Here is a 15,361-nt window from a genome sequence, read left to right as displayed (position 1 = left end):
GGTCTTACTTTACCATGTTAACATTGCATTTCTTGTGACAGAGAGAATGAATGTGACAGTGTGGAGGTTACACAGCAAACGGTTTGCTTATTGTAGCTAATAACGCCAAGAAGTAAAGGCTTCTGATTACCACAGGATACTCTTCACATGAAAATGATGCTTCAGTAAGGCGACTCTGATGTAAAGTGGTAAAAGGGAGTACGCCATTCTGAAAGTGTTGTTGAAAGGATTTTAGGTGCAGGAATAGTGATAGGGTAAATGGTCTTTGATATGAGTGGTGCTCGTGCAGTGGGAATCTCTCATGATCTGGGGAGGAAATGACCCATCAGACATGAGTAATCGTGTAATGAGCTTCAGGACCCGCATCCCGGTGTCACAAATAACTTTGACTTGATGGTGGCATCAGTAAACAAAGGCAGCACAGTTTAGGCCCCTATTTATTATAGGTTTTAACTTTTTGCTGAATGGAAGTACTGGGGTATGAAAGATTGGCTGCTGGTAGCTGATAATATTGGAGCAGGAGTGACAAAGGGAACTTTTCTATACTGAAACCTGGGCAAAGCTGAGTAATGGGGATAATTTCTGGAGTCTGTTCAGTGTGGCTTGCATGTAGCTTATGTCTCATGGCTCTTTACCTTGATGCTGTGCTGGTGGGAGTAAAATTAATAAAGTGGCTAAAGTGCAAGACAGCAGAAGCAGCTGATTAAGGATATTGTTGAAGATTATCCTCTGCCTTTGAAAGCAGGGACTGGTAGATATCGTAAGATTATTGTTGAGGCCAGCATCGTTTGAGTGGTGTGCAGTCTTTGCTCACTTTGATGGGGAAGTGGTTTGAAAGCTTGGATGCTTTGGGTGAAGAAGTTATGATAACTGAACCGGATGAAGGCAGCACCCTGACTTGGTGGTAAAATCTCTACTTTACCACCTAGAGTTCAGTATTCATTTCTGTCCCTCTGGCTACTGTCCCTGTGAAGGTTACATGTTTCCACTCTATCTGCATTTGTTTTTGCATGCTTCGTTTTGGGGAAGTGGAAAGAAACTGATGTTTGACTGTATAGATATTGTATTTACTCTTGTGTATTGAATCATGACTTAAAAGGGTCCACAGACCAACCCACTTTCTCAAATGATGATTAATGATAAATTAGCAAATAAATCTGCAGATGAGTGGAGCAGTGGATAGAGTGGGTTGTTGTAGATGACCAGAGCTGTGCTCCAAAGAGGTCATCCGTTAGGCCAGTGTAGTTTAATTATTGCATAGCCTGTATCTGTTATATTATTATTATCTTACTGATTTTAAGGTCTGTTCATTCGCAGACTACATCAGTGACCGTATTCATTGTAAAGACCGGAGGAAGGCAGATTCTGTGGAATAACACATTTAGGTATAGGAATGTTTAACACCACTAAACACTCTTTAGATTGAACAAGGGGATATGTGAGTTGCAGGTTAGCAAATTGAATGAAAGATACTAAAAGTTAGTTTTACTGGTAAGCACTGAAGTTTTATTCAGCTTAAGAATATGATCATGTGTGCCAGCTAAGTAATTGCTTGTGATGCCTTGTATAGGTGCTCCCTGAGCAGTGCGTAAAGCAGCTTATACCATTTCAGTGATCATAACTGAAGAAAGATGGCAGATTTGTGTAGGATGATAAAAGCCATGCCTGAAGAAAGATGGCAGATTTGTGTAGGGTGATAAAAGCCATGCCATATACTGTGCAGTGACAGTCTGAGCAAGAAGAGTCTGCATTCTTTGGAAATGACAGTGCAGGCAAGACCTTTTAGTTTTTGAAATGAATAAGTCGGTCTTTTGGGTAAGTAGTAGCATTATGTTGCAGTGAAAATGCACGATGGGACCTCTGGACCACCAGGAAATGTACAATATTGTCTAGAACAGAAGCTGCCATTAAAGGGATAATTAGTACGGCGTATAAAATATTGCACAATAACCTATAGGAAGCAATCGGAGGTCAGAAAAGGTAGATAAGAGATTAGATATATAGTTCCCAAAGAAACAATGGGAGGATGTATGTATGGCTTCTAAATATGCAACAGTTTAATGGCTTCTAAATATGCAACAGTTTAATTTTTTTTCTGGAAGTGTATGCATAGTTTTTTTTTATAACCCAAGCAAACTCCAAAGATATTTTTTCCTCCGATAGCAAATGTTGGAGGTGTGATTGGGAAGAAAGAGGTAACCGGTAACATGTTTTGGGAATGTAATGAGTTGGCAGACTCTAAAAATTCCCTACAGAGTACTGTGTCAGGAATACTGAGTGAGCAAATGTGTAACTAAAACTTTTTTTTTTTTTTTTTTTTGAGCTGGGATACAGGATCTGAATTACCTGGAAAAAGTAAGGCCTTGCTGAGTTTAATTCTGGTGGCTGCCAAAAAAGAAAATTACTACAAAATGGAAATCTAAATCTAAATCGGCTATACTTGAAGTAGTGAATGTTGTAACATAGATAAAAGAACAGGAGGATAGAATCTTTAGAAAAGGGGTAGGTGTAAACTGCATAGAAAAAAAATGGAAATTGTGGGAGCAATACATACAAAAAAATGTTTTATAGGAGGAATGCGGTTTTAAGGGAAGGTAGGCACGGAATACATTATGTAATGTTGCCTAGATTATAGGATTTAGAACAGTATATGTGATGTATAACACTTGTAGATATTAATATGGTTTGATTACTTTTGTATAAAGTTTGCCTGTGTCCGTGTTTAAAATAAAAAAAATATGCCCTATTGGGAAGGGGTAGGAAGGGAGATTGCTGCATAGTCAAAGGCTGACCTTTGGATAGTAATGCGACAAACATGGGGGGGACAAGTGCCTCTGTACTGCTGAGTGATGCGTGTTTGTATAAACTGTGGATCAGTAGCTGCATATGGCTGGAAATGGACAGATCAGGGTGGGCTTTAATAATGTGTGATCTATGTTTTGGAATTTAATTGCATGTTCATTTTCTTATCAAATTGTGTTACAGGATCTGTAGTCTGCTAGGGCTTTCAGTTTTGGACACTAGGCAACAAAGGCTGGAGTTGTGGAGAGACTCTTTGAAGCATAATTCCTGATGCAGCTTAGTTGAAGTATACTTTTACAAGTCCAGTGCCTGGTGAGAGTAACATACTGGAGCATCCTAGTTGTGCTTCTTACCTTGTGGATGGACCCTATGCAGAGGTACATTTATCTTGTATGGCTTATTTGCATTTGGGAGAGAGTTTGTCATCTTGCTGTGAACTGCAGCAAAGTTGGTCAACAAAGCCGTGATATATTGCATAATGAATGCATGATATTCTGTGCTTTGTGTATCCTGTACTGACCCCAAGATGTCTGTCTGAGGTAACTGAAAGAGGCAGAGGCATGATTGGAGCTTGGATAGCTTGTTTCTTTCTTTGAGTGGGTAGATCCCCTCCAAGTCTTGGGCCCTTCTCCACTGACCTTATTGTAGATACTGGTCTTGCATTCTGTGTGTTGTGGATGACAGTAGTCTGAAATGTAGTTTTTTAGGTCTGTGAAGTTCATAGCAAGAATAGCTTTAGCCACATTGTGTAGGCTGTTTTCAGTGATTAGAAAGGGAGGGGTGGCGGCAAAGTGTCAGAAATGTTTTTTGTTCCCTGTGGCTAGTTGGAAATTTTAAGTTGAAATTAAATCGATGAGAAGTTTGACAGCATGGGAAACATAGCTCTCAACCTATTAGTGCAAGAAATCTGGACAAAGCCTGCCATAATGGGGGAACAAAGGCCCAAAATAGGGACGCATTTTAAATATTGCTCTTATAAACTTAGAAAGTTGCTAGAATAATAGGATTTGTGCTAGCAAGTATTATTTTGTGGGATATGAAGTCTGAAACTTAAATGCATGGCATTATTTAGTGAAGTTAATCCTTAGAACATCTTAATAATTTGTCAAAAAATCATTTATGAGGAACAAACTAAAATATGAGGCAAAAAACTGGACAGTTAGCAAAAATCTGTACAGTTGAGGGGTATGTGAAAAGTATTAATAATAGATAGTCCTGTATGTGTGCTGTACTGCTTGTTAGCCACGTGTTTTGTTTCATTGCTCTAGGTTTGATGGAGATGAGCTTTATCTGTCCCATTTCGTTTCATACGGCAAGGTTCACATCCCACTTGAAAGCTGTTCAACAGCTGTGAGAATTAAGAAAATGTGTGGCCGGTTACTGAAATGTTGTGTTTACTGGGCCCTGTTCACTAAGTAGTTTAGTTGAAATATTTCCTTGGTCATTTTATTGTGTTCTTGTGTAGTTTACACAGTACTAATCAGTGGTGTTCTGTTGTGCTTTTTTTGACATTTTTTTTGCCATAACTTATAATGCATACACTTGGTAATTTGGAGTGACATAAATGTCTTGAGTGTTACTAATGCATCTGTTGTGCTGTAGGTCATATTGTAGCTGTTGCATTCTTCTGCTTATTCTAACAATTTTCATCTCTTAAGTTAACGATGAACATTAAACAAATCTTGAATACAGAGGCTGCAGGGACTTCATTCACAATATACAGCACAGGCTGAATGTAATTTGTGCTGCCTTTTGCTGGTACCTGCCATCTGCAGTGTGACTTTGAGTGTATGGGAATATGGCCTTTTTATGGAGACCAATGGATGTCTTCCACACGGAAAAAAGCATAATTTATTTCAAAAATGAATCTTAAAGATAGGAAAATGCTGTCAGACTGATGCATAGCAAACAATTTGAAAGAAAAAGAAGTAATTATGCAGTAGATAGTGAAGTCAGTGAAGTGTTTATTTGAACTAGGCAAGAAAACAGATTTTTTTTATTTTTGTTGGACTTGCTTTTTTTTAAATAACTGCATAGCTAAGCAGACCTGGAGTAATGATGATTTTGCTTACTTTGTGGTGTGAAATGTTTTTTTTTTTCCTTTCCTACTTTTATGGTTTTGTCCTATTTAAGTTGAAATTGCTCCAATGAGAAGGCTTAAAAAGATTTATAGTAGCATCTTCTCACTGTTTAAGTAAAATTGAGTAACTGTTAAGCTTTTTTGACTGCAGCATTTTCGCAAGTAAAACAATGTGTTTTTCATTTGTAGCATTGCATGTTAATTTCTTATCTACAGAACAGGCACAGTGAAATGTAAAAAAGACTGCGTTTATTTTCATTTGTAGTTCAGTTCTTGTTTTACCCTTTTTTTTTTCCCCAGGTTATGGGATTGGTAAGAGTGCCCCTATATGTCTTGCGGGATGGATTTGGAGGGCTACCAGCTTTCTTGTCTAACACATTTATAGGCAATGCAAGGGACCAGTTGGTGCATGCCTTGCGGACTCTGAACTTGGTGAGGGAGGACAGACTACGTGATGCTATTAGAAATAGTCAGAGATAAGCGGCCAATAAAATTTTGGTGAGCACTCAATGAATCGCATCCTCCATGAAGACAGTGGAAAGTTTTCAACGCACAGAGATGTCATGCTTTATTTATTTTGTGATGTTTTCTATTTTCCCCAGGAACCCATGTGGAAGTGGGATGACTTCAGTCATAGCTTGTTTTCGCCAATATTTGTACAGTTGTGTGTGTTATTTCTGTAAGTTCGTTGTGCCTGTGTGCAGAAAAGTCTAAAAACACCTTTGCCATTACAGCAAAACTGATTCCATATAGCTTTGCTGGGAGTGGAGTGAGGGTTGGGTTGAATTAAAGGCTTGTTTATGGGACAGATTTCATCCCATAACCAGGGTTGCATTCTTACTAATATAAAGAAATGGTGAGAACAAAATTTATATTTTTTATGGGGTCGTGGTTTTCTTTTCTGTTTGCCCTTTTTCATTTTCTTTGCTGATTTCCTTTAACTGGTAAGGTGTTAAGCTCTGTTTATACCCAGAACTGCTGTTCTTTAAAGGTTTTGTTGGGTACACTGTATTCTGAAATTTTGTGTCCTTTGCCTTAACATTTGTTGCTTCAGCTGGTCCCTTCAGTTTGCTTTAGTTGGGACCACTCAAGTCAAAGTTTGATACTAGATTTAAAGAATTTTGCAAAATCTTTTTTGCAACATTTTATTTTTACTTTAAATCTTCCAAACACAAAGTTGAATGTTAGTCTTGGAGCATTATTGGTTTCTTTTGTATTGAACCTGAATGCTTATTTGATTTGGTTTTCTAGCATTTTTTAACATAACATAATCATGTTTGTGTGGCATAGTAGTGCAGTGGTTACCATTGCTTCCTCACTGCTCTCTCTTCAGTTCCTGGCTGGAGTGCTTTGTTTCCTTCCTGCTTGTGCAGGTGTCTTTACCATCTGCTTTGGATCAGTTCTCTGCTTTATGCCCATTGCTTACTGACCGAGAACTCTGCCTTCCAGCGAACCAATAGAGCGTAGAGCTGGTATTGGCGAATGAATGCACTTTATTTCCAGTAGACTGCAGTCAACATGTTTGGTACATGTGCAAGTAAGTGAAGCATCTGTCAACTTGTCAAAGGGTTTTACACATTTTTGCATCACTGAACATCTTAATGATATTTTTAAGATATGGAAACTTAAGGCTAACACTTTTTTTTTCCAGCAGAAATAAATTGCAATACTGGAAGTTATTGTCTTTATTGTAGAGGAGTGTTGAACTAAGAAGAGAGTAATATAACTTTGCTGATTGTCCCTGTAGCTGAGCTGTCCTTTAAGAACTTGCATCTAATCAATGGACTGCTGTAAGATGGCATCTGTAGGATGTTATTGATATCATCACCATGGTGAGGTCATGCTTTGAATGGTTGGTCTTAAGTTTTGGACATTTAATGCACTGCAAAAAGCAGTACAAAAACTTTAAATGCAAGGCTTACAAGTTCCGTTACCTTTGTAAAGTTGCACATGGCTGCTGTAGCTTGTGCATCTCTGCTCCTGACAATTTCTCCAATTTTTTTTGTTTACCACCTTGTACTTTAAAGTGACTGTTGCAGAGAAACTCTTTACCATTCTATTTAACGTTTGAGAAGGAATTTGTATTTGAAGTTGTAAAGTAAGCCTGAAATAAATTAAAAAATGGTTAATAAGAAAGTTAGTTCTGAGTATTTCTGTGGACTGTTTGAGCTGACCTAATTGAAACTCTGAAGTAGTAAGTAACTGTGATTTTTAAAATTGTCTGGTTTAGTTTTCAGATGAAAAGATTGAATAAAACTGTATGTTGGACTCTTTAGGCTGGAAGGTGGTACAGGAGATCCTTGTTGGTTCGCTGTGATGCAGTGGACACTTCGCCCTCCCTCCCTTGCAGCCAACTGTGAATGCATCCCGGTGCTGTTCTACTTCAGTGGTCTACCTACCCCTGCTGATATCCTCCGACTTAGACTGATGGGATTGGCACCAATATGGAGCTTAGGGAGTCCAGAGACTGTTGCACGCTGGCATGGCATCTTTTATTTGTTGTGACTTACCCTTGTCATATGGCTGAAGGGGACCAAGAAATTAACCATAATCTGGGTTTTAAATGTACTCGTGGGATGAAAGTATTATGTAAAGCAATGTGAAAGAGCAGTGGCGAAGACCAGCAGGGTTGCTGGGCTGCATAATTAGGGGAAGTCAGGATACACTGTGGCCATCCTCCTTCTGTATAGGGCAATTGTAAGGCCACATCTGGAGTTCTGCACCCAATTTTCTTGGCCTCACATGGAAGGAGAATGAGGGAGGGTTGGAAAGAGTTACCAAAAGGGTGAAAGAGCTTAACTGTGAAAATGTGCCAACTGTTTTATGCACTGGGGGGTGATAGTGGTGGGCGAATGTATACATCACATGGTCATGGCAGATGACATGGAGTTCAGATTGAAGACTAAATAAGGCATGGATGGCTGATGACTAGGGCAAGAGATGAGGCTGATTTAAGAAATATGTTTTTATGGAAAGGGCATTAGAGCCTAAGAATGCATTATCTGTGCAAATTGTGGATTGTAAATCATCAGTAGTGGTTCGAGGTGGTGGAAACTGCTCAGGAGGGAAGGGTTGGAATGAAAGAAGCAGCAACTGTGTAAGAGGCTAGATGTAGCAGTTGAACAGACTCCAAAGATCTTAGTCCATCTGTTTGGTTTGTTTGTTTGTTTACTTACTTATTCATTCAGACATACATGCATATCACCTAACCTCTGAAATTACTGATCCTGACCAAGATTACTGACCTCCTGTTGTATGAAGTCGCTTCAAACTAAAACTGAAAGGCAACATATTTTTTTTTCTTGGTTAAAGAGTCCTTAACAGGTGAAAATGACCCCCAGCACATACCCAGTGCTCTGGTGAGTTCAGGAGTACAGTTGAGGTCTGTCTATTTTGCTTTATATGTTCTTTCCCCAGGTGTCTGCCACTTTACAGGTTAGCTCTCAGTAAAGCTTTACATTTGCAGTGGAATGGCAGACTGATATGTCAGACTCAAGCTAATGATGGTGGTGTGCATTTTTACCACTTGGTGGTGCTATAGTAAAGAAAATTCTTAAATATGTTAAACCTTTATCAGCCTGTATGTGTGTGTGTGTGTGTGTATATATGTGTGTGTGTGTGTGTATATATATATATATATATATATATATATATATATATATATATATATATATATATATATATATATATATTGTGTGTGTAATATATATGTATATATGTCTGTGTGTGTATATATATATATATATATATATATATATATATATATATATATATATATATATATATATGTATATATATATATATATATATGTATGTATATATATATATATATATATATATATATATATATATATATATATATGGGTCTACTTCTAGTCGCTGACATCCCATTTCACTGAAACCCATTTCGCTGACAGCTCATTTCATTGACAAACTTTCAAGGTGGGGGGCTGTGCCCCCCCACCCCCCCAACTATATATTACAACTCCACAGTCGCACAACAGTGGGGAGGGGGGCAAATCACAGGTTTTTGCCCTGATTACTTTTGTCTATGAGGCTGTCAGCGAAATGGGTTTCAGTGAAATGGGATGTCAGCGAATAGAAGCAGACCCATATATATATATATATATATATATATATATATATATATATATATATATATATATATATATATTATCATGATGATTTAAAGAATACATGGGGGCCTACTGTGTGGCGCGGAGTGAATCTCAAACCAATTATTCTAGGGCCACAGTTCATTATATGTACATTGTATTTTGTTTCAGACACCTATATGAAGACCCCAGAGTATTCAGTTCAGTATATTTTCTGTTTCACATTCATTTCCGTGGGATGTGGTAACTGGGTAACTAGTTTGACTAGGTATTTTTTTATGGCCTTTTTTGAGTGGGTTGTTTTGTAGATGGTTTTCTGTAGCAATTCTGAAGACATTTCCTTTTAAGATGCCCAGTAGAGATTGGGTTACTGTCTTTTGTGATGTATTATTGCCTGTTTGAGTTAATTTCTTTGTCAGTGTAGTTTGGTAATTTTGGGTCATTACCAGTATTGCCATTTTCGTGTTGGTTATATTTGGTTCTTACTTCATTAATTTTTAATGATGCTATATTTCATGGGGCGGGGGTTACATGGTCTGTGTTTTTTTTTTTTAATATCTGCACTTCAGGCAAGATACAGATTTGTTGCCACTTGCTTTTATCAGGCTCATTAAGTGGTTATATAATATATTCTGTGCATAGGCACACTCTCTCTCTCTCTTTCGTGTGCATGTATGCATTGGAGGTGTTCATATTAAACACATTACACTTTCTTTTAGTAATATTAAATACTTTGGCCAATATGGGGAAGCAGAGGGCTGTGGATTTCAATATTCTGTTCATAGTTGTGTGTAAGAAAGGGAAGGAAAAAGCAAAACAGGAAGTAGAAGTGGTTTTTGCTTAATGTTGCTATGCCTGATGTGTAAAGTCCCTATTTAAAGCAGCAGTTTGTTAGCTTAGTAATGTACTAACTTTGATGTCGCATTTTCTTGTCTTATTGTAGGGTAGTATTGTTTCTACTTATATGGACATGTATGCTGAGCTTAAGAATTGTGCAACCTGGACATGTATGCTGAGCTTAAGAATTGTGCAACCTGGACTGTCATTCTTAGTAATCTGCTTTAAAAGAGTTTTTTTAAAGTTGCATTTCATTGCTTGTAGGTTGATTGCCTCTCTTCTGTTCGCTTTTGTCTTGTGCTCTCCATTTCTTTAGGTATCCATTGCTGTTTCTCAGAGAACTTGTAAAACTGATTTTTGTCTGTCACAGTAGTAAAGGAGAAATTGTAAATTTCATATAATGTAGTAAAGCCCCTTAAAGAATAGAGGCCAGCTGATTATGTACATATTAATGAAAATGTTCAGACTTTGTACTCTTGCTGAGGAGGAGGGAGGGCTGGTGTAGATGTCAAGTATTCCTGATTTTTGTCTCATTTTGGTGTGTCCATCAAAAAGCCATGTTATTCTGCAGTGCCAGCAAATCAAGGAGGACTACAATCACTGAAGAAGGCCACACGTTAGAGTTCAGTGCTGATGTCCTTCATATCACTATTGCAGTATTTATCACCTAAGGGATTTCTTGCCGAGGATGGCCCAACATTTGGCCAGTGTATCAGTCTTTGCATCCTCCTCCTGTCCTATGTCAGTCTGTATGCTCCCTACCCAGGCATAGGGCATACAGATGATACATGCAGGCTGGATATGCAGGACTTCGTTGCCTCCTGTCTGAATGTTATAAAGTTGAATGTGGACTCCATGCCATTTGCTGAGCTGGTTTCGTCTGAGCCATTTACAAAGAAGTGCCACATTGGGGTTACTTCCCCCCCCCTTTACTTGTATACTTAAGCTTCATGTCATCTGGGAAAGGACAGTGTCAGTGTGGGAGACAAATTCCACATAGAGATTGCCACGAGACATTTGTTCTGATTAGGTGCTTCACATGATCATACTCAGTGTACAATTTGTCAGGCATTTTCGTTCTAAAAATGCTTTGCAGTCATCTGTCCTCCTTTTTTTTTTTTTTCCATTTACCTTGAGAATGAACATCTCAAACTTTTGGCTTAGGCTACCATGGCTGAGTCCGCGCAACCTGAAATACAGCCCTCCATTAAGAAGAGTAAGAAGTCTTGGTCTGAAGCTGCTGCTGTCCAACCTCCAGTGGACGTTTTTCTCGATGTGAGTGAAGACTGCAAAGACCTTCCAGTGTCTAGGCTGTTTTCTTCTGCCATGACCCTATTGGAGGTCAACATGAGACAGACTTTTTACACGTCTTCTGAGGTTTTGCAAATGCCCACTGTGGACATTGACTGGGAGCCACAGCTGATTATTTCCAAAGGGTCTAGGGGGATTTCCCCATATTCTGGTTAGGGAAGAAGTGCCTGGTACCCTTACTGAGTTAAGGCATAGCTCAGCCTGATAGACTAGTCAAATCTTACATCCCTCTGAATAAGCAGAAAAGCAAGCACATGCCTTCCATTGCTAAGGCTCCTTAGAAGGCATGGCTGGATTTTACCCAGAGGTTGTTCAATGCTCTGATGGCTTTAAGACTTCCTCAGGGGGTGTCTGTTTATACTGCCCCTTGGTCCTCTACTCCTACCAAAAAGATTAGGGAATCTGATCCTTCAGATGAGGAAAGGGACTCCTGGGGATGAGTCACTGGGCTTCTCCTTGCATATTACCTCTCCTTTAGACTGTGGGTCTGAGGAAGAAAATTCCTTGAGTCCTGATCCTCCTCTTGAGGAATTATCTTTTTGGATATTCAGTAGTTTGCATGATGGGGCATTTTAAGTAGGATTGCTCACAACTCTCTGATATTCAAAAGAGGTAGTATTGCATTTTGCAGATGGAAACTCCTAAACCTTCTGCTGTTCCTCCTGTGTTGCATACCTTGTTGGTCACCTTCACAGTTGCGTGTTTGGCCCCTAACTCCTGACCTCTGGCCCCTAAGTAGCCTGGCAATTTTTAGAAGGTGCTTGAGGCCTTAAATATCTCTGTGTCCTCCTTTATACCCTACAGTTGTTTCCTGTCTGCTGATAAACCATCCAAGCTTTTGCCCTCATCCAAGCTTCTTCCATCTGATGAGGCTGGGAAAAAAGTGCACATTTCTGCCACTTTGGCCTTTAGGGCCATTAATTATCAGACTTGTATGACCTGGTATGTTTTGGCCCTTTTGTCTTAGCTTTTGGGGGTGTGGATTGTCTGACCTTCTGATTCTGAAGATTAAGATGCTGCCCTGTCCTTGGTGAGCTCCATTTCTCAGGTTGCTGGTCACACCATCAAATGTAGTTCTGATGCAGCTGATGCATCATCTAGGGCTGCTCTTTCTGGCTCGGTTATGAGAAGGTACTGTTGGTTTCACCTCCAGGCTCTCACTGGTGACATTAAAGTCAAACTACTGGATGCTCCCTTGGACAACCAAAACCTGGATGCTTTCTTAGACAATCAAAACCTCTTTGGTACAGCTACTGCTGACTTTAAGACTCTGCAAGACATAGGTAAAGTGATGCGAGATCTTAAAATAAATCTTAGCTTCTGTGAAGTATGGGTATGGGAGAAACTATCTTAAGTCTGGATTTGTGCTTGGGCAGCCTCATTGGACTTCTAAGGGGAAGAGGGCCTCTAAGTATATCTGATAAGCCCACTTAAACTTCCAAAACTCAAAAGGCCCCTTTTCTGGACAAACCTGCCTCCATTTGACATATTTTCCCCTCTTTTATCTTAACCAGGTTACCTTGTCTAAATGTGTTCATCACATGTCTGGCCCCTGTTTTGGCCTTTTGCAGGCTTCAGGGAATCCAGGTCTTCTCTATTTGGATGACCTGCTTCAGCCATTCCAATGTTGGCTTGTCTTCCTTCTGCCAAGGCTCTGTCTCTGACAACATACCTCCAGTCTTTGCTTCCTTTTTCTCTCATTCCCGCAGGGAAATTTCTCAAAGTCCTGGGGTTCATGGCATCTGCCATTCCTATGCTTCTTTTTGCCAAGCTTCATATTGGGAAAATTCAGTGGTACTTGAAAGCAGTTTAGCTTCAGCATTGTAACATTTTTTTTAATTTCCAATCCCCTTACTTCCTTGTCTCAAACTAGAGTTTCTCTAGTGGATTCAGCAGATCTCTCTGTCTGGGTCTATCTTTTCAGATCCCCCACCTCTACTCGAGAGCTATTCAGACTCTTCCTATCTGGGCTGGGGAGCATCTTCCAACAATCCTAGGGTTTGGGGTCTGTGGCCTCTTCATAAAAGGTCAGACCACATCAACATAAAAGAAATGAGGGGGGCTCATTCCTCTTCAGGCCTTCCATTCTCTGATCTCCAGGCCTTTTACATGTCTTTACAGAAAACACCAAAGTCCTGTGGCACATCAACAAACTGGGGCACAAGGTTGGTACCAGCTGTCCGGTAACTCCAAGTGGTTTACATCCCTTCAGAACACAGCCTTGTGGCAGAGATTCTGTGCAGGTCTAGTTCACATCTTCATGAATTAATGCTTTACAGAGAGGTGTTTCTGGACATAATACATTGGTGGGGCATTCCTGAAGTTTATCTTTTTGCCTCCCCTCTGGAAAGGCAAATTCTGTTTTCAGAGTCCAAGATTTGGAAGGTGGATGCCATTGCCCTTTCTTGAAAAGGAATGTTTCTATATGCTTACTATCTACTTCCCAGGAAGGGCTGTCCAAGAATCTTGCTGCTGATTCCCTTTTGGTCCAGACGGCATTTGTTCCACCTTCACTTTCACCTACCCAGGGGCAGTCCTCACAAGTTACCTCACTAACTGGATCTTCTCACACAAGACAGAGTGATCTGTCATTCACCCTCATTTATCTACTCTTCAGTTGACACTTTAGGTGATAGGATTTTGATCCCATTCAGACACCACTTTTTCCAAGGACATGCGTAGGGTGCTGCAGGAGGACTGGAAACCCAATACCAGATAATCCTATATGGCTAAATGGAAAAGATTTTCTGTTTTGGTGTCTCGGGCATCACCAGGATCCCTTCTCTATTTGAATCTCTTTGGTTTGGCATATTTTTCTTTTAAAGCTCACTTGTCAGCAATCTCTGCTTGTCTGCCTTTGAATCCATCATTGTCTTTATTGTGAGCTCAAACATTTTCTTAAAGGTGTCCTTGTTATCAAGCCCCCAAGAAAACCTAATCCTCTCTCTTGGGACCTTAATTTTGTCATTGAAAAGCGACTCTGGCTCCTTTTTAAGTCTGCTTATTCTTTGCAGCACTGTATCTGGAAGACTGTTTTTTATTAGTTGCCCTCACTTCAGCTAGGAGTGTGTCTGAACTTCGGGCACTGATGGCATCCCCTCCCTTTTTGATTTTTCATAGGGACAGGGTGTCTCTATACTAATCCTACCTTTTATGCCCAAGGTGGTGAATGAGTTGTCTTGTAATCAGTATATCCGCTTCCTTCCTTTTTTCCTTCTCTACAATCTACTATTGAGAGGGTTCTTTGCACCTTAGATCTACATAGACAGCTCTGATATTTGGATTACATGAAAGTGTCTACAAACCTGAGCAGCTTTTTTCTTTCTTTTCATTTCAGGACATTGGGTGTTGTGGTTTCTAAGCAAACCTTCTCCTCCTGGATTTCTGGGTTCATTTCCTTTTGTTCTTTTCTTGGAAAACAGCTGTCTTCAATTTGGGCTCATTCCATGAGGGCAGTAATCTTTTCTGGAGCTTTATTCAGTGGTTTTGATACTAGATCTGTCTTTGAAGTTGCTACTTGGTCCTCTGTCTGAACCTTTACTAAACATTACAAGTTGGATGTCCATTTCCAGAGCCAGGGCAGGATTTACTAGGGCTGTTTATTTATTTAACATTTGTTTACTGGTAAAGTCTGATTTGGAACAAAGCCAATTTTCAGCAGAGGCCCAGGGAGAAATGTTCCAGATGCATTTCTTTGTAATGTGGGAGGAAACCCATAGGAATGCAAGGAGGACATGCAGACTCCGGACAGAAGGCACCCCAGCCAAGAATCAGACTGGAGAAGTTATTGCTGTGAGGCGACAACGCTACCACTGCGCTGTCCAACTTCCTTCATGGATTTGTGGAAGGCTCCTCTGTGCCTTCCTGCTCCCATCTTTCAAGTAGCTTTTATACTCTTCCCATAGGTGATGAGTACTGCAACGTTAATATGGAATGACATAGTGCAGTGCTGGCCGAGGGGTCTTTACCACCTTGCCCTGTTTTCTTTCCTCCTGGATGTGCATGTTCTCCTTTCTCCTGGAGTTTTAGTTCTCCTGAGGTACTTCATTTCTGAGTATCAAGTGTACATGCATCACCTGTATGCCATACATCTGTGTGGGGAGCATATGGCTGATGTACGACACTGGGAGTATGTAAAGGCTTTGATAGCCCAACATCCAGCCAGTATATCTGTGGCAGAAGATCCGTTAGGTGACAAATACTGCAACAGTGAAAA

General features: G+C 39.9%; 1 protein-coding gene across 1 annotated transcript in view; it reads left to right on the top strand.

Annotated features, from left to right (window-relative positions):
* The window catches only part of LOC122809117 (U8 snoRNA-decapping enzyme-like), a 60,016-nt gene extending 52,998 nt beyond the window's left edge, over positions 1–7,018 (top strand). The window contains exon 3 of the mRNA XM_044080367.1: positions 5,183–7,018. Within this exon, the coding sequence (XP_043936302.1) occupies positions 5,183–5,362 (180 nt within the window). The 3' untranslated portion in view covers positions 5,363–7,018. The remainder of the gene's footprint in view (positions 1–5,182) is intronic.
* Positions 7,019–15,361: the final 8,343 nt, after the last annotated feature.

The sequence above is a fragment of the Protopterus annectens genome, chromosome 8.part0 (assembly GCF_019279795.1).
Source record: "Protopterus annectens isolate FY-2018-M chromosome 8.part0, PAN1.0, whole genome shotgun sequence".
In the NCBI taxonomy this organism is placed as follows: domain Eukaryota; kingdom Metazoa; phylum Chordata; order Ceratodontiformes; family Protopteridae; genus Protopterus; species Protopterus annectens.
Note: the sequence above shows the minus strand (reverse complement) of the source record. Positions and strands in the feature narration are given on the sequence as shown.